Source organism: Pleurodeles waltl, chromosome 5 (genome assembly GCF_031143425.1).
Source record: "Pleurodeles waltl isolate 20211129_DDA chromosome 5, aPleWal1.hap1.20221129, whole genome shotgun sequence".
Taxonomy (NCBI): domain Eukaryota; kingdom Metazoa; phylum Chordata; class Amphibia; order Caudata; family Salamandridae; genus Pleurodeles; species Pleurodeles waltl.
The window spans coordinates 541,992,263-542,017,737 of NC_090444.1; the positions used below are offsets into that span (position 1 = coordinate 541,992,263).

Genomic DNA, 25,475 nt, shown 5'->3' on the forward strand with positions numbered 1-25,475 from the left:
TAAGAAAATGTCAGCTTTGTTCTGGTCAGCTCATATGTTTACTCATGGTGCTGATGGGCCTCTTTAGACCTCAGTTATTTTTCCACAAAAACTATAAAGATGGTACTAGCAATGAAAGTACTTTTACAGATGTAATAGTATTAGCTATAGTGTAATAGTACTATTGAGATTTTCTGAATATATTAATGCTTGCTCCAAAAACCTCACTCCACTTTGGAGAAGCTCTTAAAAGATTGGCACTTAACAAAAGTCCAAGACTTCTTGCTGACCTCCAAATCGATTATTACTATAGGACTCCAGGGACAGTCTTGCATGTCTGCTTCACCATCTGCGACCACATAGCTATCAAGCAGGCTTTTCCATGCTTGTACTGGATCCTCCAAACTACAGCAGACTTAGATCCCCTTGTAGACTGAATTATAGTCAGGAGGGTATCATTGCCCCCAAGTCAAATGCATATTGTGCTACTGAGGCATCCCTGCCACGTTTCCAGGTCCATGCATGAAATGCTGTTCCAGTTCAGGCTTTTTTGTTAATCCAGGGATGTGTGTTTTGTTTCTTCCATTATACAACACAACTACAGGTCCCAGAATTCATATGAAAAACCTGGACTGGAGGAGCACATCATGCATCGACCCTCTGAAGCCTGACACCTATGCTGAGGCCCCAGTGTCTTATCATTTCTGCACCACTACACAAGTTCCTGTACTTTCCTTCCTGAATGGTATCCCAGCACAAACAGGAATGTGACTGTTGAGGCCACTTACTTTCATTATGTAATGAGCTTAACAGAGTTCAGCTGCATAATTAATCAGTGTGTGCCTGCTTTCTCCTATCGTCCACTCCTTATATAATGAAGTGTCCCTGGAGCTTCCATACTGACTACATGCTCTCATACCCTCAACCATATCAAGTAACACGCCAATTCTTGAGCCATGTTTCTTCAAACTATTGAAATAGACAGCACATATTTTTCAGTATCAAACATGCCGACATTAGAAACAGAAATAGAATAGGCCTTGTTGTTTTTTTTTTTATTACATCCTAACACAAGGCCAAAACATTACTACTGACTTTGTTGAGGAGCTTGAACTTTAGGAACTCAAGGACTCTTCTCTTAGGCACCTCCAACATGCACTGAGGACAAAAGAGTTATTTAAAAGAGACATGAGTTGTGTGTGCCCTGAAAATGATGTTTTGAGGTGTCATATCTTTTGAATAAGCTGTGGAAAGGTCACATACTTTCATAACTGTACCAAATTATAATACGCTTAGAGCTTTGCTTTTGTAATGATGTTTTATTCAATAGACTACATGCCTTTAACTTTGCTATTGTACTAGTAACTCATTTTTTAATTATGTATAGTGCTGATTGCCATCTTGCAATAACTTCAGAGTGCAGTATACTTTGACAAATATCATGGAAGGAGGGGATTTTTTAGAATATGAAATATGGAAAAGCTTATTCCTGATTAAAAGTATGCTTTAGGTTAAGCAAAATGCTAATCAACATGTGTGCTAGTGTTAAAAGCTGAGATTTGACATGGTAACACTGTGAGGTTGGTTCATTCAAGTTGAAGGTACCTATTTTACATTGCTAGTTTGGACATTTTCTTTACTGAATGAAGTATGCCATTTGGCCAATTCAAAGGAAATTTGCTCCTAAGAAGTCCTCCTATCTAAAGGACCACATGTACAAAGGTAATTGTTTGCGATTACCAAATAGAGCTTTTTTGCAATTTGGTAATGACAAATACCAATGAACAAATTTGTCTTTGACACATTGTGCATTTCACGGTGGGTCACAAATAGAGCTACTTCATGAATATTAATAAGGTAGCTCTCAGTTTGCGACTCATTGGAAATTGCTAAAATCAGAGAGATGGTGGCCCGGTGGGGTCATCAGACCACCATCTCTGTGATTGCTTTTAAATAAAGCAATCTCTTTTTGTGTTTTTTAATGCAACCTGTTTTCCTTAGAAAATGAGAAAAGTTTTTTTTTTTTTAAATTGAAAAGTTTTCTTTTCATTTTATAAGAGTAGGCAGTGGTCTGTGGGACCACTGCCTGCTCTCATAAAATGCTTTACAAACTTTCACAAAGGGGAAGACGTCCCTTTGGGACCTCTTCCCATTTGCAAATTGGTTACCACCTATTTAAGTAGGCGGTGAAATGCAAATGTTTTGTGACCGCACTTTGATTGCAAAACATTACACATACCACTGTGATTCAGTATTGGGAAGGGATGCCTTAAATGCTCCCCTTTCTAAAACCGAATCACAAATCCAATTTGTGATTCGGTAATAGGTTTCCAAATCACAAATATGGCTTTGAACATGTGAAAAATTATTTCTTTTGTTCTGCAAATTGGCCCGTATGCAACCACAAAAACCCTTTGCACATTTGTCCCTTAGAGTGAATTTCAAACATTCTTGAAATTCACAAAGAATCTCAGGAGTGTGTATGGGAAGCAATGGCAGCTATAGCTTCTCAGGAGTACACATATGCATGAACATATAGAAAATAGGATATGTTATGAAGGGGGCTTTCAGAGTGGGGAAATGTAATCATCAGTTATCTGAATACTTTTAACTTGATAACATTATGCACAATATATTAAGGTAACCAAATAGAGTGTTAATTGCTAGTAAAAACCTACAAAGCACATAAGGCAAGTTCTAGGTAATTGTTTAGTTTCATGTAGATTAATGGTTCAGAATGCGGAAAAACGTGAGATGTGTCTGATTGTGTGAGTTACCAAAATTGATATGTTATTAATATTTGGTGTGCATTTGCAAAAGTGATTTTTTTTATAGAGTCATTCCTAAACATTTGCATCCTCCTCTGAACTAATTTTCCTCAAGAACGTTGATTTTAATCATGTAATGGTCAAAACTGTATTTTTAGCAAAAACGTTTTGAGTTTTTAAAGCAGTATCAAAATGAATTGGAAATTAATACCATCAAATAATGAGGCATTAGTTTAGAGTAGAAAAATAATATAAGAGCAAGCTACAAAAATAAAAAAAACAACCATAAGCAAAACACTACTAGTAACTCCACTCAATACAAAACTTATCAATTTCAGTCTTGAAATGCCGACCCTGTGTCAGGAAGCATAATCAAAGCCTGCTAGCTTTGTTCATGCTTTTTGTCAGGGTGCAGCTCTATTGGCTTTGACAAAGCTTTTCTCCTAAAGTAACATTATGTATATGCATGCAGACATCTTTGACAGGGGCGGACTGTACCCTTTGAAAGTGGTGGCGTGAGTGAAGTGAAACACACCTCCTCCCTCTAAAACCCCAAAGTAAACTACCCTTCCCTCCAAAAGCCCAAATAAAACCATAACACTAAGTACAAATTAAACACAACTACTACACTTGCATGCATTACACACTTACATACATTACATACTTATATGTATTACACACACATGCATTACACATTTAAAATAAAAACAGAACTTACCCTTGAACTGTGCATCCACCTCGGTGCTCTTCTCCTTCTCCAATGCCGAAAGAGCTGCCCCAACCAATCCAGATGCTACTCCCATGCTGTAACCCAGAATGAGAAAAGCATCTGGATTGGAAAGAGTGGCTTGGCTGGATCTTCCTTCAGGCCTTAGAGGCCTCTGCTTGGTCTCCACTCAGCTATCTTCGGAAAGCTGAGTGGAGAGCTTCAAAGTGCACATGTCACTTTGTCTGGTGCAAAACAGCCAGCTAAAGTGACATGAACACTTTGGAGCGTCCATTCAAGCCACTGTTCCAGTCTTCTGCTGAACATTGGCAGCAGAGGACATGCTCAGCACGTCTCTGGGCTGGTTCATGGTGCGCCTGTAAAAAATAAAATGGCAATTACATTTTTCTACTGCCATTTTATTTTTGCTTGTGTGACTCGCAGCGGGTGGGGTAGGGGGCTCATGCTCCCCTGCCCTCGAGAAGAAACTGCCACTGATCTTTGAGTAGTGTTTCCTAAAGCTTAATAAAGCTGCTCCAAATCATAGGCCTCAAAATATATACTTGCCAGGCCACATAAATCCTTAAGACATCACTTAGTTGACTCACACATTTAAAGTGTTCTAGAAAAATGTGTATGTGACCTTTAGTGTGAAGTGTTTAATTTAAAAGGTTCCACTTCCTTTGGGGGTGTTTAATTTCTTTTAGGATGTAAATTGCCTCTTTGATATTTGCGCCACTTTGCAAACCCTTGCCCCGCATTATGCCTGCGTCAGGTATAATGTAGGCAAGTGGGCATTCCGATGCAGAGAGGCCCGAAAAAATGGTGCACTGAAATATACAACATTTCACTGCCGCCATTTTCAATGCCTGCTCAGGGCAGGCGTTAAAATGACGCACCCATATTAACTTATGGGCCTCCTTGTGCTTGCTGCGCTAACATCAAAATGTATGATGCTAGTGCAGCTAAGTGCCACAATAGCATCAAAACGTCTGACACTATTGTGCTAACAACTGCCATGGTGTGCTGTTTTATAAATATGTGGCGTAGGGGGTGCGTGGCGTAGGGGGTGCAATAAAATTGGTGCCTCGGGACCGATGCGCCAATTTCTTGTAAATCTGCCTATTTGTGCTACCAGTTTGAGGCAGTATGAGGACCAAAAAGGATAACTCAGAAGGACTGGCAGTTTTCCAGATGGCTGATGAATTGATGAACCCTGTCCCTTTAAGATAAAGGGTTCATGCCAGGACATCGAATAAGCAAGAATAATGGCTAGTTCTACTATCAGTTCAGACCATAGATTTTTCATTTATTGCTGCAGACAGTGATGCGCGCACTAAGGCCCATATTTATACTTTTTTAGCACTGCATTTGCATCATTTTTTGATGCAAGCTTACAAAATACATTTGTATTTTGTAAATTTGCGCTGCTATTGCGTAAAAAAACAACGCAAATGCAGCGCTAAAAAAGTATAAATATAGGCCTAAGAATCTTGCCTCATTTACCATGATTAACGAGAACAACTATAAATCAGTGTTCAAAACCCACATACCAGGGTCTGCATTGCACCTTTATTCGACCACTTTCTGCACGAGGTTGAAGGAGGCTCGTTTGCTTCAATTTTAGGAAGCAGTTAAAATGGAACGTTCTTACAAGAAAGCATTGCTCATCTTGTTTTACCAATATGTCAGCCGCAAATAAATTTATTTCTGAAGAGGCATAAGAAGATTTTCGGATTGGTCTACTCATTTGAACGTGCTAGCCAGAGCCTTTCTTATTCTGCTGCTGTAGGATTGCCCCCCTTGTGGATTTGATTAGTGACGGACTGCTTAGAGGTGATTACATTTGCATTTGACCTTTAATCAGTAGGCAGACACAACTCCCACATACAGATGTATTCCTCTGGTATGAGGGTGAGTTGGATGAATTGTCATAGTATTTCCCCTAGCTAAGGAAGAGCCAAAGTGTTTGATGGTGGTAGTTTTTTTATGATGGGCTTTACAGTAGCAGAAATATTGTTTTATTACTCCCCTATATAACAAAAACATTGTCCTGATACTTCTTGGTAATGGTCGAGATTTGCACTTTTTTAATTCTGGTAAAAACCTGTCATTTGGCTAGGGCACAATCCATTATTTTCACCACTACACATTTTCTGTGTCTCACAATCATGCGTTTTTGGTTCTTGAAATTGCTATTCCATGTCCACACCACTGTGAACGTTGTAATGTTGATTACCAACTTTGTAAACTCTAGTCAATCATATTTACCTTTGCATTCTAGCCCTTAGACATCTCATCTAGGCTCTGCCAGCAAACATAGCTGCAGTTGTACTATGGATTAGCATGGGGGCTCACGCAGGGTCGGATTTGCAATGCAAAGTAGGAAAAATGGCAGCACCCATAAACTTATGTGGACATAAGTCATTTTTTCAGCAAAGGTTGAAGCAACCACAGTGCCTTTGCACCACATAGTGCCAAAGCTCCTCAGATCTATACAAAGGGGGAACAATTGGATGTAACAGGGTGGGAATAGTGAAGACAGCCCTCGGATACCAGGCAAAGTCAGAGAAGGGAGACATGGCCTGGCATGGAATCCTTGAGCCAAATGAAAAAGGCACAAGCAGTGGGCCAGTACAATATGGCATGATATTTTCAAGGGTAACAAATGGAATTTTGCAAAATTACTCATTCAATATCATTCATTATACTTTATTTTGGTAAAGACCATAAAAGAAAAATAGAACAATAAAACAGATCAAATCCATTCACTGATGATCCATTAGATTACAAAATAAATATGACATAAAGGATATAAAAACTCTCCAAATACAAGCAGCAAACCCCCTTGTGGGTCTCTTTGCTCCCAGTGATATCTTCTCCTTTCCCCTGTTACAACATATCAACATACATAGCACCACACGTCCATTGATCAACCGGATTAGACCAAAGTGCAAGTACTACAACTGACATACCTACAATAAAGGAGAAGTTGAAATCCTTCTATAGAACGAGCCCAAGGTAAGGTACACAATACACATGAGATGAATATGTGCTAACATTACGGTTACAAAACCTCATAAACATGGGCATGGGACACATATTAAAATCGCTTCAATAATACAACATTAAAACAACTGTCCATGGCATCATCTGGACTGTATTCATAACTCCCTGCACTGGAGAAGCCAGCTGCAAATCAGTTTGTAGCCCCACAAAACGAGAGCAGATGTACTATAGAGGGAGGCATTGATCTGACTGAGCAGCAGTCTTGTACACCATTATGGCCGAAGAAACTGCCCTATGGGATGTGGCCTCCTGCATTTTCCCGATAGCAGCTGATTTGTGGAGATTTATAGCCTTGTTCTTCTCGATATGCAGGCACCACGACAGGGAACTACTAATTCTTATTCCAAAGTAATCAAAGTGATTACCTTTCTCCAGAACTGTGGCCACAAGTGTTAAGTTTCTACAAAATAATCTAGGCGGTTTTATGGTGATAAATTTGGTTTTCTGAAAATTGATCTCTAAACCCCTTATGTTACAGAACTCGTGGAATATATTTAATAAGTTCCGGATTCAATCAGGGGTTCTTGAGATAAGCAAGTTGTCATCAGAAAACAAGAACTCAGAGATAGGAATGCCACCAGGTTTTGGGGCACCATGAATACAATCATTTAGATGCATAATTTATTTAAAGAGAAAAGAATGTTAGTGCAAGGACACATCTTTGCCGGAACCCACAAGTAATACTAATCCTCTCTGTTAAAACACCGCCTTTGCCCACTGCACTGGGGCATAGTTATTCCCATGAAGCCTCATCAGAATACCTACTAAGGGAGAAGGTGCCACCATCGACCTGAGACAAGTCCCAGAGACAAGCCCTGGAGACCAGATCAAATAGAGCTCTCAGGTCAATGAGGGCTACATAAAGGTGATCCTTCTGGATCTTAATGTATTTCCAGATAATCAGCATAAACCTAAAGATGTGATCTACTGTTCCACCCAAGGATTTGAACTCAGCCTGGAAAGGAGAAAGAATCTGTTCATCAAAGACCCACAGCTGTAATAGCAGAACACCTTTTGGAGAATGTTGATTAGGCTAATAGGCCTGTAGTCATTCGGGTCAGATCGTACACCCTTTTAGTAAATTGGAACAGTTAAAGCTCCTCCCCAAGAATCAGGAAGAGAAGCACCCAACATAATTGCATCGGACAGGATGTTAATATACAGGGCCCAGATCTCGATGTCCAAACAATACAGATCACCCAGGATAGGATCAAGACCTAGAGCTTTCAATGGCTTCAAGGATGCTATCACCTCTTTTGTATCATCCAAAGAAAGGAACTCTAGGCTGGGCACTACAAGACTACTACTATCCAAAGCTGAAGGGCATCTGGTCAAAGGCGGGGTGTAGAATAAAGGTTAGAGAAATGCTGCACCCATACCTGCTGTTGGATATTTTGAACAGATGGAGTACAGACTTTCAAACTGCTGTGTCAATGACATGCCAAAAGGGGGACATAGGTTTCCTCTTGGAAGACTCTAGCAAATCCTGACAGATGTTGCCATCCCCTTCCTTTTAGCTCGATGCTTGGACCCCTTCATCATGGTATCTGACCTCACAAATTTATGAAGGACTCAAAGCTCTAATAGAAGTTTGCAAAGCAGCTTTGGTGTCTCTACATTCCTTAGTAATCCAAGGAGCTGATTGACAAGCAGCTCTTTTTGATATGGCAGCTCCCACTTCAACCTCAAAGAGATGACTTAATGAATCAAACAGATGCCCATGGATATCAATGATAAGAATTGCACACAGATCAGCGCCCTCATATGGTGAAAGGCCTGAGGTAAGAAGATCATGATTTAAAGCGAGCCATGACGAACAGGAACACATTTTTTGCCACTTAAGAACCTTCCTGGAGTTCCCAACAATAATATTACCATGTATGCTGGGCGAGTCAATGGGATCAATAAACCCCCCTTTCAGCAATAAATGCAGGACATTATGATCACTCTCTGCTCTATTGGCCTCATGAAGATCAAGCAACCAGTTCCATAGATTAAGAGACAACATTATATTCAATGAACCCCTACAGACTGTAAATGCCCTGTCCAAGTCAGAATCTGAACTGCCAATACATGCATGCAGCCTATGGGCAATAGTAAATAAAGATAATTGCGTGACCATGGCAGAACAAACTTTTAAAGGCGAACATTTAGTACTGGTGTGGCCAGAGTCTCATCTTCTGGTTCAGTGACTAGCACAATAAAATCTAATGTCTTATAAGTAGTATTAAAATAATTGCGTGCAAGAATAAGCCTGAGTTTGTAAGACAAGGACTCCAGGTGGCTATCTAAGATGCTTAATGTTTGGGGAGGCCATATTGTTAGCCACATTGCAGTTGTAGATGTTATAAATATTAATTACAGTCCCATTACTGGGCCTTATAGATAGCCCTAAAACATCAGGCGACTCAATGGAAAACTGATCAATGACCCAGTTGAGCGAAATGTTGACTCATATTAACAAACACTCCCAGAGGAGCTACCAGATGGAGAGAGAAGTGCATTCACTGAGTAGGCAGCAAAGCCGACTTGTATAATGGCTCAAAAGAGCCCAGGTCTCTTGAAAGAGGCAGAGTTGAAAGGAGTCTATTAAGTCGCCCCATAAGGGATCAGTCAGCTTACTACATATCCCAACAAGGTTACAAGAAAGAACCTGCAACTGACCAATAGATTCAGTTTGCTTAGGAACAGGACCTAGCATATTTGTTACCCCATAGAGGAACTTCTGCCTGGGCTACATGAGCTTAAAATTTAACTTTACTTTGGTCAGGCATGAAAATGCCAGGCACGGCTATGGGCACAAAGCCACACAGTCAATCCATGCCACTCAGAAGCTGCTCTCTCCCAGGGCTGCCCACCACTGATCTGTAGCAACCAGCACGCTATTTGCTATTGCAGAAGACAAGTTGGATCCTTTACTGGTAGTGTGAATATTATGTGCTTCTATTGCCAATAAGCCATCTATAATGTCTCTGGAGTCCACCTCAACCTCAATGATATCACACACCCCGGAGTCTAATGATCTTTTGCAGACATTCCGGATGTTTTACATCATGATTGACTTACATTTGTAGTTACCTCTTAGCCAATGTATACTTTATAAAGACTCCTTGCTCTCAAGGTACTCACTTTTCAATTTTAAGACATTGATAAGTTTTTTAATATTCTAAAGATTCAACCACTCTTTTCAGGCCAGCCATTTCATTGTGCAAGACTGAAATATTTTAGTGTAAACTGGGTGTAGCATCATGAGAATGGGTAGGAATGCTGACCCAATCTTTCCCATGGGCCGTCATTAATAGTTCTCCCTCAACAATTTCAGCCAGAGGAGTGAACCTATTGGAGCAAACAAGAGGGGGAGATGCTGCACCAAAAGATCCCTAAATGATTCCTCAATTGTGTCTGCAGATTGCAGGCACACTGGTTTGCTCTTGCTTAGACATGCCCTATCAGGCTTCTTCCCAAAAATAGCATGTATTTTTTTTATACTCTTCTCTGGGCACTGGCTCAAGGAAGGTGCAGGAGGGTTTAGTGTGGTCTCAACCTCTACAGTCATATCATTTATTTAGCTGAGGGTGCACAAATCCCTAGCTTTCCTGATTCACTTATTAGGAATATTAAGGTTGAAGTGCCATATGTTGCCTTCCGTTTAGACATACTAGACTGATTAGTTCAATACTGGAATGCAATATCAGTCCCACCAGCACCCAAATGAGACCCCAATGGACACTAAAGTATCTGTTGTCTCCCATGCACTAATCGCTGTGCTCCCACATCCTTAATGGGTAGTACAAACAGACAATATAAATATTAACCATCAGTTCAATAACCCGCTATATTGCAGTAATACATCTGCATCGAATTAAGTATAAAATAAGATGCTAGAAGGAAAGGAGGAAAGAAAACCATTAAAAAACAGAACACAACATGCCTTGTAGATGACAATCATATCATGTGTCCATATTACTAAGTCAGACAAACTAAAAATAAGTGTCCTTCAATGGTTCAGTACTCAGGTGCCTTCAAACAGTTCCCCGGGAGGTCAGATCACAGTGCCAGGACACTCTTTGTAGATTATCTGAGTAGGCAGCACAATTTGTATCACACACGCTGACAAGGATAATAATCCAGAAGTGGATAGCGAGCAACCATGGAGCAGAAGAAGTTAGAACAGTACCTCAATTTGGTTGGAGAGATGTCAGAGAGTGGACCCAGCCTAGCCTCTTCTGGGCTCTGATGGGTGCAAACAAGCCTGCTCTTGGCCTGATCTTCACTCGGGCATGCGCCCGGGTACGTCCCATGCTGTGGGGAGTTTAAGCGCCTATCAGGGCACTGTTAACTCTCCTTAATCCACAAGGCGGCAGGGGGGCATAGTCCACCCCTGCAAGGTCAGAATCACAAATGGAGACAGTAAAGGAGTCCCGCACCACGGGGTTTCCAAGAACCTATCAGCACAGACTTGCCCCTCCTTAATCCAACGGGGCAGCTGGGGAAAGTAGCCCCAGTCCATTGAGTTCAGGAGCACAAGTGCAGGCAGTGAAGGTGTCCCAAGCTCGAGAGTTCATGAGCTTATCAGTGAGATGTTGCCCCTCTTTAATCCACAGGACAGCTGGGAGACATAGTCCCACTCCAGCGAGGTCAGGAGCACAAATGCGGGCAGTGAAGGCGTTCCACACTGTGAGAAGTTCAAGTGCTTATCAGCTTTGTGTTACTCTCCTTAATCCACAGGGCAGTGGGGGATGTAGCCCCACCCCAGCATTGTCAGGAGCACAAATGCAGGAAGTGAAGGCATCCCCCACAGGAAGTTCAAGCACTTATCAGTGCAGTGTTTCTCTTCCTAAATCCACAGTGCAGCACATGGATTTAGTCCCACCACAGCGAAGCACAAATGCAGGCAGTGAATCATTGTACATGGCTTACACTTGGCTATAGAAATTTGTACTGGAGGGTATGCCTCGAGTATTAATATCATTAATATCACATACTTTTGCTCACGTCATTAGCACATGTGACTTAGGGCCCGATTTTGATCTTGGGGGAGGGTATTACAATCCCATTATAGCCTATAGAGGTCATTGTCATGTCATATTTGTGACAGAGTATTCCATCCACTGAAATCTAAATTAGGCCCCTAGTCTGCACTCTCATTTTTGTAAATATAACTTTGCACAATATTGTTCTGTTTGTACAATACAGCAATTTAGATTTCCACACAGCCCTACACTGCCTGATTTGTAGTAATTCTAGGTCTCAGTCTGCCACAGGAATTAATGAGGTAGACAAGAACGGTACAAAATGGTATTCAGAAGTTCAGAAATAAAGGATTTCTTTATAACCAATGGGCAACTGATTAATAAACTTCCTAAAATATATTTTCATGATTCTATAAGGACAGTTCGAGATATGGCTGCCTTGCTTTGAGGATCTGTAAATTACATGCAACATTCCTACTGGTTGCCATACCACTTTTCAGCTAGGCAGAGTTGACTCCAACACCTAAGCTGTCACTTATTGTTTGCCTGCCTGATCTGCCTTGATTCTCGACTACAGGACAGCTTTCCTATCAAGAGATCATCTTTAACATTCCATCAGAAATGCTTATTAGCAAAGTAATACTCAAGTATTTCAGTTGACACAATCTAAATATACATGAGCAATTTTACTTCCCCTACTAATGAAAGCAGCTGTTTCATCCTAACGAAGTTCAGAATATCTTACCCATGATGTAATAGAACTCATTGAAGAATGTATCTATTGCTTTACATTGAGTGTTTAGTCATGAACTGAATAAAAGTTTTCAGATATTTAAAATAAATGCAGGTGTGAGGTATAAGGTTACATGCTCGGTGCTAGCACAAACCATAAAGGAAAGTTCAAACAAAAATCTTATGCTTTACATGATTTTTCTTTCCTGCAAGTGTAATGGATCATTGTTGGTCATCTATATGTTTTTCACAGTAAAATAAGGGGTTACTCAATAGGCATGTGTTCACAAAAAGGAATTACTTAAACATAATAAGGCAATATGTGGGAAGTCAAATGAACTCCATGCTCTAACGAACACCAAACAAGGTTCTTCTTATTTGTGCTTAGACCCCATCTAGAAAATGTCTTCTTCTTATCAAACAGTGTTAATGGTTTAGCACTGCTCATATGTGGTCACTTGTGTGGCATATCCTGCTGCTAACCAAAGCATTCAATGCTTTGTATCCCATTTTGATAGTGGATTTCACCTACCTCCAGAACTCATTCTGCAACAGCCCCTCTCTTGTGTGTTTTATGTCACCCTCACATAACGATTCTTTATCATGCAGTTAGAAATAAAATGTAAGTATGATTTTAGCCAAGATAGGCAGGATGGAAATGTCTTGGAAGATATTATAACTAGTTCTAACATCGGGCCCAGAAGATCCTTCCATCGTTCCTACTGTTCCTGCTAAATTAGTAAAGCATCAAACCAACTTAGATGCTCACTAAAAACCTCTTCATACTAAAAATTCCTGTTCCTGGGAAATTCATGATTTCTTGACAACTGTCCTAAATGTGTAGGCAAAGAATGATAACTACCTTGGCAGACTCCAGAGATTCTGATGATTAGGCTACAAATGTTTCCCCACTCCCTCCCTTATACTTTTTCAAGAATGTAGGCCATCAGTGATGCTCCAGATGCTCTGTATGATGTTGAAGCATAAAGCTCACAAACAGCAAAAAACTTAAATCTTGTTCTCAGATATGCCTGAATATGATGGTGGACTTTGATGCCTATGAATAGAAAAATGTAAAAATTAGTTGATAAATCTGCAATATCCTACTCTTATCAACAGGAGTTTTTCTACAAAAATATTCCTTTCAGCATAACCTTGCATAACTCCTTCTTGTCTGCTACTTTAAAATTCTTTGATCATTTTGACAATTTACTGAGATCAGGATAACCATGAGACAGTCCTGTCTTTAAATGAGCACTCTAATGTATTCAGTAAGCAATACATTTTTGCAGCATTGATGACATCATACAATCACTGTGACATCATCCTACAGGGTTTGTGGACATGAAGTAATTCAATACGCTACACCTGCACATAGTTTTCTATTCACCTTAATGGGATTACTCAATAAAAGACTTCATATGACCCACAATTTTAAGTCAAAAGGTTGACAGGTACACATGTGCCACTGTAAAGACACCTTCTGTCAGGCCCTATCAACAATGCTTTGTAGTATAGAAAAATATTCTAGGCAAAATCCTGAGATGGGCATAATGGCATACAACTTTGAAGCCGTACTTCCAACACAGTATGAGATAAACAATCTATGTGTGGGACACCCCTGCATTCTACAAAAACCAATACTCTGCAGTGCCTCAAACTGTTTAGTGTAATTCTGTAAATAAACATGTGCATCCTATAGAATGTGTCTATCGTCACAGTATTACAACAATTTAACATGGACATGAGTGTGGATATCCACTGCTGTATAATATACAGGGAGTGCAGAATTATTAGGCAAATGAGTATTTTGACCACATCATCCTCTTTATGCATGTTGTCTTACTCCAAGCTGCATAGGCTCGAAAGCCTACTACCAATTAAGCATATTAGGTGATGTGCATCTCTGTAATGAGAAGGGGTGTGGTCTAATGACATCAACACCCTATATCAGGTGTGCATAATTATTAGGCAACTTCCTTTCCTTTGGCAAAATGGGTCAAAAGAAGGACTTGACAGGCTCAGAAAAGTCAAAAATAGTGAGATATCTTGCAGAGGGATGCAGCACTCTTAAAATTGCAAAGCTTCTGAAGCGTGATCATCGAACAATCAAGCGTTTCATTCAAAATAGTGAACAGGGTCGCAAGAAGCGTGTGGAAAAACCAAGGCGCAAAATAACTGCCCATGAACTGAGAAAAGTCAAGCGTGCAGCTGCCACGATGCCACTTGCCACCAGTTTGGCCATATTTCAGAGCTGCAACATCACTGGAGTGCCCAAAAGCACAAGGTGTGCAATACTCAGAGACATGGCCAAGGTAAGAAAGGCTGAAAGACGACCACCACTGAACAAGACACACAAGCTGAAACGTCAAGAATGGGTCAAGAAATATCTCAAGACTGATTTTTCTAAGGTTTTATGGACTGATGAAATGAGAGTGAGTCTTGATGGGCCAGATGGATGGGCCCGTGGCTGGATTGGTAAAGGGCAGAGAGCTCCAGTCCGACTCAGACGCCAGCAAGGTGGAGGTGGAGTACTGGTTTGGGCTGGTATCATCAAAGATGAGCTTGTGGGGCCTTTTCGGGTTGAGGATGGAGTCAAGCTCAACTCCCAGTCCTACTGCCAGTTCCTGGAAGACACCTTCTTCAAGCAGTGGTACAGGAAGAAGTCTGCATCCTTCAAGAAAAACATGATTTTCATGCAGGACAATGCTCCATCACACGCGTCCAAGTACTCCACAGCGTGGCTGGCAAGAAAGGGTATAAAAGAAGGAAATCTAATGACATGGCCTCCTTGTTCACCTGATCTGAACCCCATTGAGAACCTGTGGTCCATCATCAAATGTGAGATTTACAAGGAGGGAAAACAGTACACCTCTCTGAACAGTGTCTGGGAGGCTGTAGTTGCTGCTGCACGCATTGTTGATGGTGAACAGATCAAAACACTGACAGAATCCATGGATGGCAGGCTTTTGAGTGTCCTTGCAAAGAAAGGTGGCTATATTGGTCACTGATTTGTTTTTGTTTTGTTTTTGAATGTCAGAAATGTATATTTGTGAATGTTGAGATGTTATATTGGTTTCATTGGTAATAATAAATAATTGAAATGGGTATATATTTTTTTTTTGTTAAGTTGCCTAATAATTATGCACAGTAATAGTCACCTGCACACACAGATATCCACCTAACATAGCTAAAACTAAAAACAAACTAAAAACTACTTCCAAAAATATTCAGCTTTGATATTAATGAGTTTTTTGGGTTCATTGAGAACATGGTTGTTGTTCAATAATAAAATTAATCCTCAAAAATACAACTTGCCTAATAATTCTGCACTCCCTGTATTGTCAAAAGCAGCTTTGGCTTTTCACACAGATTTGGGGGCTTCGGATTTAACCAACAAAATGTTATAAAAATACCTCTGAAACCATTGGGAGCACCCAACCTTTATCTTGTTTAACATGGAGAACTTCTTCTACCCCAAACTTCAGCAATTTTTAAATGGTGTACCATATACCTTTTAAAATGCGCAATTACACCTCTCTGCAGTGCTTGCACTATATCCATGCCTATCAACCCACATGTGTACACTTAATAACTCTATGGTGTATATGACCATGGTGGTCTGAATAATGTATTTTGAGATGTCATCAGTAATGTCATGAGTGATTTCATTTCACATATCATGCATGATATAATATCTGAGGTAATAAGCAGTAAATGAAGGGGACACGAGCTATGGTTATCTTATTGAACTATAACTGGTGAATTTCAGTATTTTTTTCATATTTTAATATACGTTTTTGCCTTATTTTTCCACGTGACTATATTGTCATTTAAAACTTTGTGTTTTTCAGTGAAGATCTGGTATTTTTGTAATGTAAGCTCAGATACTATTAGCACACGTAACTATAATGTCACTTTAATCTTTGTTTTTCCCATGAATGTATAAACATATATTTATATAAGAAAAGTTAACTATTTCAAAAGGAGGGAGTTGTTACTCGACTGAGAAGATGAGTAGGCTGAGACAACAGGTATGGGAAGGAGATGCTGTATTTACGCAGACATCACTCAATTTAACTATTTTTAGAGCCCCTTTAAAACTATAGTACGCCTTAAATTACGAAACACCCCCACCTCACCCTTATATTTTAGCCCTCAAGGTTCATGCTTGCATTAACATCTCAATGTTCATTTACTTTAGCCTGCTCTTCAGGAAAGGATTTAAATTTAACATGTTCATTTGCAACTAAGTGGTGTTCAGGAGTGCCTCGCTTTTGTCTTAGATAAAAAATGGTGATGATCTAGTTGTTCATTAGAACTCTGTGGTGACACTGCTATTAGTTTTTAGGGAGTTACCTGACAGCCTGCTGCTGGTGTTGGCAGTACATGTTTGACTCTAAATGTCAGAATATTTTACTAAGATAGATTAGGAAGATGTTTGAGAACTCGTAGAAAAAGGTCTTCATTTTAGCTTTTTAGAGCCTTAACCATAAACTATACCAAAAAGAGCCCCATTGTGTTTTCATTTCTACAGGATTTAGGTTTTGCAGGTTTGATTCAATTGAGATGGCTACATGCGTGCCACAGGTTTGTCATAAAGACATAATATTAGCACTTCAGATGTTTATTAGACTACTGTGTGAAAATGCAGTTGATTATTAGATGATGCAGGTGTTCTAAGTACATGTTTCACTGTGCATGTCAGAATATTTTACTTAAATGGATGAATGTGCTGAGGTGCAATGTCTCTTTTTTGTCTCATATCTCAGCACATTCAATCAGAAGCTGTTGTGGTGGGGCACAAGGGGTGAGGGGAGCTATGACAAAAATAGCTAGGGCATAGGCCCTATCTGGACTACCCTAGAAATGCTACGGCAGCCAATTTATGAAAGTGTAGTGCCCTTTTGGAGCACCAGAGCTATGGGAACAGATCCCTTGTAAGAGGGAAATATTTGCAGATAAACAACAGTAATGAGTACTATTGGTGATAACAACTACTGAAAATAAAGTGCTTGGTTTTTATATGAAACTGGTATTTGCTGCTTGCTACTGTTATGATGAACTTTATAGTAGCACAATAGGGCTAAATTATGCTCATCTGCGGGCTTGGGTGTCCTGTACCCTTTCATAAACCAACTAGAAAACGTTTGCAATTGCTAAATCCAATTAACGGATATATTTTTGTAGTAGTAGATTTATGAACACAAGTACATTAACAGTTCATCCTGATGACTATATATTTGTTGAAATACTGTCATGCTGTCACATTACCGATGCCAGCACTGACGTAATCATGCATGTTTTTGAAGACATTTAGCATCTAGTTGAGTGTATACCTCTTCTTTTCTCTGTTTAATAGCTTAATTGTTTTAGTGTTCTTTGTCATATAGAAGCAGTGTAATTAATGATGCTGTTGGCAGGTGCTTTATGTACGGCTTTTGCAGTGATTGACAGGCAGGAACTTTTCTTTCCAGTGTTCATGCACTGTAATTTAATTTCTCATCAACCTGCTGCTGCATTTCCATAAATCTATTTTAGTATGCATCATTCTGTGGTTCCCCAACCTTTTCAACCTTGCCTTTTCCAACTAGACCATTGTATTATTGCTCTCACCATGACCCTTTTACTTTTGTTCTACTTTTCTTTTCTGGTGACCTTGCAACGATTCCTGCACCTCTAGTTTTATGCATTCTTCTCCTCTCTTTTCACTCTCTACCTTTTGTCACCTCTTCATTTTCCTATCAGTTATCACCTATGAAATGGTTTAGTGTTTGGCAAATGGGTGTTTACATTGGCCCTGGCAGAGTTCTCACCCGACAAATTTCCGGTAGTCAGTTTGCCAATGAATAGTTCCCAACATTGTGTCGCATATGTGCACTATAAATGTACTCGATTTGATATGTGTACCTCTTTGCTGTATATCAGTCGTCAGCTTTTATAACCGATATGTTTTCTGATTTGATTTTAGGTTGTGTGGAGGAAACTTGGAGATGCTGCAGGTTCATGTCCTGGAATTAGACAACATCTAACTGGGAATCAGTACAAAGGACCAATGTGAAGGAAAATGAACTGTGCCTACTTAAGACACGTGGCTTCAAATGACCAACGACGAGCACAAAAAGAGGCTGTACAGTATGCATACTGCCTACGTCAAACATATGCCTGACAAATGGTGCGCCTGATCAGACTTCGGCCTATGTGGCTTTCTTTCCTGAAAGCCAGCAAAGCTCACTTCTGACGTTTCCTCAATTGAACTCGGTGCTGCGGTGTCTACCCTGTATTTTCTGAACATCAGGGCTCACCTTAAAAACCACTCTAGCAAAGTTATTTTGTCCTAAAGCTTGAGAGCTGCTCGCGCATTTTTCCCATCAAAAGTGTCCACATGAAGAGAATTAAGAGAATATGTGGAAAATTGTTTTGACAGAGCGGCAGCTTCGGAGCTGTTTCATGTATTTGTCTCCGGGTGGATGGATTACTCCTGTCGTGGTGTGCTTGGAGTGATACAGAAAACCTGCACCTTCGGCTGACAGGGTTTAAAGACAGTCATTTGCTCTCATAGACAGGTCATCCTTCAGCTTAAACAGTTTGTTTGCAACGCTTTGGCGGTGTGAAGCCTGATGGCTTTTCATATACAGTACTCACAGGTGCTAAAAGACTACAGAATCTCCTATCAGCCAGAGTGTAGCACATGACCACTGGGCCATGAGTTCTTTCGGGGGCAGGGGTCACAGTGGGCCCTTGTTCACTTTCACTTTGAGGCGCATTTGAGACGCATTTTCTGAAATAAACCGTCTTTAATGTGAACTACTAAGCGGTTCATGTTTGCAGTGCTAACCAAAACATTCCGCACGCCCACAGTTGTTAAGTTTAGAAAAAGTGTTACTTTCTCTTTAGGATGTGTGCAGGAAGCGATCCATACTGCGTTCTAGAAGTTTCCACTGCATTGGTGAAGCTGTCTCCATGCCTAGATTCCTTGGCAACAAAGGCTTCTGTTTAATTATTACTGTAATCAGAGCATGTCCTTTCTTTATTTCCATGCTGCTAACTCATGTTCAGGTGGCCTGCGGTTTACCACAAACAGAACCCTATCAACTATATATTTCCTTTTAGTTCTTCGTATGTGTATATAACTAGGCTGTGTGTGTTGAAATGCTGAGGTAGGTGCAGTATTTGGTGTACATGCAGAATCAGTGACAGTCCTTCGTTTGAACGTTCAACAGGCTTGTGGTAGAATGACTTTCATCTTTTCATTGTAGCACAGGACATAAGAATGCAACAATTCCCAGACTTCAAGTTTGCTCCCGACTAAGGTGGTGTCATGCATCTCTTCACCATTTTGTCAGGCCTTGATAGCTATTTTGTTAATGTTTGGTACTAGTAGCATGTAAGCAGCCTACTCCGCCCATACTTAAAAAAAAATATATTTGATTGTTGTAATTTAGTGTTATAAATGGGCATCACTTCCAAAAAGATAATTAGCTTTTTCAGCCATATTAAAAACAGTTGTGCTATACTTTGTATTATAAAAGTTTCAACTCATATTGAAAAGCTGTTTGAAAAACCGCTGCAAAAAAATCTCTGTTTCAAGGGTAGCTTCCACGGTTTAATTTTGTATTTAGCAGGTAGGGTTTTGATGCTCCCCACAAAGTAGAATTGTTGGCTGTTAGTCAAATATGTTATATCTTATTTCTTTTTCAGGCAATTTCCAAGATGATACAAACCAATGTTGACATTTGTTAGGAATACTCCTGTATACTTAGACCTCCTGACTTGTTTTTGCTAATTCATGCTTGCTAAATTGACTCTGGACACAGCATATCCATGGGCTCAAATGTAAAAGAATATTGCACATTTAGGCTCTATGCCATTCCAAACAGGGGCCAATATATCGCAGAGTGTTTGTAGTGCGTTGTTTTCCAGGGCTGGCATAATAACTGGCCTCCAACGTCATCATTTTGACCAAGAGAACGCTTAAACCTCACACCAGCATTGGAGTGGACCCCCCTGGTCAGTCTTAAGCTTTGGTGGATCTTCGGGCATTCCATGGAGCCTTTGACACTGTAATAATGACATTGGTGGGAGTCCTAGCAGGAAGATTACATTCGCGTGGAGCATGCTCACTAAATTTATTACACCTTTTTAAAGCTTTTAACACTGTTAAAAAAGAGTGAAAAGTGAAACAAAACCTCAATTACTTCTATTACACAATATTTCAACATTTTGACTTTCTTGCTCTTTTTGAATAGTCCTACCTTTAATGCATATCAAAAGGAACTGAAGCACAGAGCATCCCCCACTGAAATGTGGTCTCAATCAAGTGGTAGCAGGTGTATTTCATATTATCAAGTACAAAATATTGTCCTATAGAAATATCATAACTTTAATATTGACTACCACAACATCATGAAGGTAAGTATACATAGGTAGGTGTAGGTTTACTAATATTAACCTCACATCTATATACCCTGAAGATGTATATCAAGATCCATACAGGTGAAGTTAAGTAACTATTCATAGGTAAAGGTAGATTTACTATTATGAATCACACATCTGTGCACCATGAGTATGTGCATAGTCTAGTTACATATTTGATGAGTTAAGTATAATAAACCTAATCTTATCTCTATATTGTTATCTTTGTAATATTGTGGTGGTAAATATATATTCTGCTTATTATCATCCTGGTAGAATATACCATTAGAGAAAGCTGGTTGTTATGTAACAGTGAGAAAATATTCTATCAATGGTTATTTCCATATCATGACATATATTATGAAAATGAAAAATAGACTTAGAACTTTATCTGCGTGATATATAAGTAACAGTAAAACTATCCTTCTTAAGCCACGATATAAGAGTGCCGGCAGAGAGAGAGAAAAAGAGAGAGCGGGTGATAGAGGGAAACATAGGGAGAAAAATCATAGAGCGGAATATAAAGACAGAATGGATACAGAGAATAAGTGGGGAGAGATAAGAAACAGGTTTATAGATACTAGATTGAAAAGGGAGGATGGAAATCTGTAACATAGCAACAGAATAATGCCTTTCAGAATGCTATGTCTTAGAACAGTGCAGGATAATTTAAACCTAGAATATTTTGCAATTGATTACAATGCCAGTCGTTTAAAATTCCACTCTGTGCCCGGTGAGCATATGATGTGCTGCTGTTGCTCCCTTTTTGCTAAAATAATGCATACTCCATTCAGTCTTATCATGTGAATCCTTTATGGCTCTACTCTTGACAATACTAAAAGTAACTTGGAGCTCGTTTTGAGCTTTTCTCACATTGTGCGGTTTAGTAAATATTAAGTAATACAATGCAGCATACAGCGCTGCCTAGCTTTACTCTGCGTCGGGTCGAGTTACTTGAGTGGATCATGCGTATTCCAATTTATCCATCTATATATTTTGATACAAACCCAGGTTTACAATGCCTTGTAAAGCTGGATTTGCACCAAAATCGTGCTCCCACCTGACAGTGAAATATCAAGTAGAAATTCAATATGTGCTGCTGTTTGTAGCACACACAGACGGAGAAATAAGCTTTTAAGGATTATTTTTGTGCAGGAAGGCCCCTTCCTACATAAAAACAATCCTGCCCATAAGGCATGCATCCATGCACAGTGGTTCAAAGGTATCTACAATGGTGCTAGGTAGCACAAAGTGTGCCAGCGCAGGCAGAAATGCTCCATATCTTTTTAAAGATGGAGGATTTATGGCCTCTGCCTTTCACGCAGCATTGCTTGAAAAAAAAGTAAATGTGCCCCTTAGTGCTCTCTTCATGATAATTTTGAGAGTCCTTCATAGTTCTGCTTATAAAGGTATAAGGACACACTAAAAGTGCTCCTCTAACCACAATGGGCCTAATTCACAAAAAATCTACACTTTTCAGCAAGTTTACTATTTTTTGGTCATCAAAAACTATGGCTCTCATTAAGAGTTTGGCGAGCGGCGGAGGCCTTCAGACCGCCTGTGCAGCCTGAACCCCGCCAGCCCTAATAGGACTTCACTGCAGAGCCGGTGGACGGAAACAGTGTTTCTGCCCACCAGCCCTGTGGTGAACAGGGCCTCAACATTGACGCCGGCTCCTAATGTGGCAGTGAGGTCGGTGCAGCATCACCCGTCACACATTCCACTTCCCGTAATTGGAATGCGTGACAGGGCTGTGCATGGGGGCCCCTGCACTGCTCATGCCAAGTGCATGGGCGTTGCAGGGGCCCCAAGGGGCCCCCACACCACCATTCTGCAAGCCTTTTCATGGCTGTGTGAACAGTCATGGAAAGGCTGGTAGATGTGGACTCCTAATCCCTCAGGTGATGCTGCAAGCAGTGCTGGCCTGGAGGATGAAAACAACCGGGACCTCGCAGCAGCCGGCTTGCGGCAGCCTTCCGGTGTTGGTTGTCTGAGCATGGTGGCTCTGCCACTGTCATAATATAGCGGTCCCACCACCAGCCTGTTGGAGGTGGGAACGCCACTGCGAGTCTGGCAGTCATGCTACTGCCAGACTCGTAATAAGGGCCTATGTGTTTAATTTTACTAGGAGTAATTGTATGACTGTGGAGACTCCTCAGTTAGGGTGGAGAACTCCACACATAAAAAGACAGGGCAGGCCTATCTTTTTAGGTGTGCAGTCTCCTTGGTCGTAAAAAATTACAATTAGTAACATAACTCTGTAGTTTGTGAATACCATAAAATTAGTAAACCTACACAAACGTTTAAGTTTACCAATGTGAATCAGGTCCACAGTCACTCACGGCATTACTGTAGTTAACACCAAGGATCACTAGGAGTTACTAAGATTGTCTTCTTTATAATACCCAATCTTTCTTGTACCTTTGTAACACAATAAAACATGCTTACTTAGAGCTGTGCCTTCAAAATACTCAAGGCTTTTCTCTTCTTAATGCAGAGAAGCACCCAGCACTATTAATAATGTCTGCACGCTTCGCTCTCAATCAAAACTCACAGATATGTGCTTGTGATACCACACAGCTTTATTCAAACAACCACTGTTTCTAAAAATATCCTGATTTATCAACATCTCTGCTTAGAGTTTTAATCTAAAAAAATAGACCCACACTTCTGCAGTCACCGAGAGATTATCTCTTGATGATACAGAGAATCAGTTAGAGGTCTGTAGTGCCTATGTAGACATGGCATGGTCTTGCGCACAGCCTTGCACTACCAGTGTCACAGGTCAGATAACCAGACTGATAAGCAGGCACTGAGCACACATGTCCTCACTCCAGTTATCAATCTCATCAAATGTTTGTGTCATTCTTTAATGCTGCAAGACCTGCACTACACTGGACACTTTAATGCCAATGAGAATACAATGACCCCAGGAGCAGCCACTGATCCAGGCATGAAGAAGTCCTTTGCTGGCACCGCCACCACCAGCTATGATGTAGCGGTTCTGTCCCTTACTACAGGTGGAGGAATGGAGGCCCCTGAGGGCATCAGGTGCACCTTGGGGCCACAGCTGTGACCAGACCCACCCATTTTAAACAGTATTCCACCACAGGATAGATAAGAGAAGTAAACTGGCATTGGGGATCGCTCACATTTGCACCACAGGTGCAGATACACCCAAAATGTCTACAGAGAATCATCAGGTGCACAGCACTCTACATGACACCATCACCTGAGGCCAGTGATAAAAATACTTCCTCCTGGGACACATATTTAGTACATATCAGGCACTCACCCACCTAAAATTTCATCCCATTCAGAGAGGAAAAGCCACCTCAGATGTCCCTATGTAGAGAACTCAGCTGGGATCCAAAAGCTGAGGTCAAGTCATTTGAGAAGAGGCATTTGGGCCCTTTGACTTCACTCTACACTTTCCCCACAAAAGAAACCTCATCAGTGAAGACATGGTGAATTTGCTGCCCAGTATGGTTGGCAAGAAAATATAGACCAGAGCTTTGGCAACCAGGCAAGAGAGGTGTTCCTAACCTATGCACCATGAAAAAGAGAGATGGGCTCAGTGACGATCTGCACGTAAGGCTCCAATTAATGCTCTGTATTCACCACTTGTATCACATTCATCCTGTCATTTTCCAAGCAAACACCAGTATGCAGAATGAAGGGCTGAGACGATGCACACTGAGGCCTCTGCACCCGAGACCTACATTTGCCGATTACATCATTAGTGCTGCCCACATTGCAAATTCAGCACACCTGCTGCATAGGCCACCCTGTCATGTTCCTCACCTGCAAAGGAGGATCTGAAACAGCCTGGGAACAGTAGCGACACATACAGAAATCACCTACTGAAACTACTTTGTACAGCTTCAATGATCCAGTCAGCTTGTTACTCATCACACTATATTCTTACTATCTGCATACCTATATTGTTCCCTGGAGTAACAAGATGTATGCTGCCCTTTGGTGCTACTGCATGCACATTGCAGCCTAGACTGTTTTGCAGGAGGCTCAAGAAGCTCAAGATGAGTTTCTGCCTAATCCCCAATAAGACAAGGAAACAAGTAGGCCAAAACCTTTTCTCACAGATTCAGACCCTCACACCATGTGGACTATCTAGGTTCTCCACAACCCGCTGCTTCAATCTCCTTCACTCACCAGCCCTGTGATTGGAGGGTCACACTCACTCATGTCAACCACAAAGTTCTACCTGCATCCTGCACCACGGCTTTAGGGCTTCAAGATTTAGAAACTCAGTAATGAAAGTACCCAGCGCAAAACTACTGTTCCTAATAAAGGAGAATTTGCGCTGACGGTAGAGACTTAAGGTCCTTCAAACATGCTGTTATGTTATGTTTATTTGTGCAGTAAGCTATTCACCTGTGAGAGTATCCAGCTGTTTCACAGGTGGGTAGATGGCTGTGTCCCTTTTGAGTTTTTTTGTAGATCCAAGATCCAAGACCACAGCTTCTTGATAAGTGACGGAGAGCTTCTGATGTGTTGCAGGAGGTCGTTCCATGCTTTGAGGAAGATGTAAGGGAAAGCACGACCTCCATCTTTGTTTTCGTGGATGTGGGGTATATCTGTTTGTGAGAGTTCACAGAGTGGAGGTGCCTGGGAGGTAGGTGTAAGTGTATGTGGCTGTTGAGGTAGGCTGGTTCAGTATTGAGTACTGCTTTCTATGTGCGTGTGAGAAGTTTGAGCCAAGTGTGGTTGTGTATGGGACCCACTGAAGTTCTCTGAGGTGTGGGGTGATGAGTGTATGGTGAGGTAGGCTAAGGATGATTTTTGGGTGGTTTTGAAGTCTGATCAGAAGCT

At 40.7% G+C, this 25,475-nt stretch overlaps 1 protein-coding gene across 1 annotated transcript in view; it reads left to right on the forward strand.

Moving 5' to 3' along the window:
• CCDC85A (coiled-coil domain containing 85A) overlaps positions 1–21,099 on the forward strand; it is a 926,772-nt gene extending 905,673 nt beyond the window's left edge. The window contains exon 3 of the mRNA XM_069234366.1: positions 18,199–21,099. Coding sequence (XP_069090467.1) covers positions 18,199–18,248 — 50 coding nt within the window. The 3' untranslated portion in view covers positions 18,249–21,099. The remainder of the gene's footprint in view (positions 1–18,198) is intronic.
• The last annotated feature ends 4,376 nt before the right edge of the window (positions 21,100–25,475 follow it).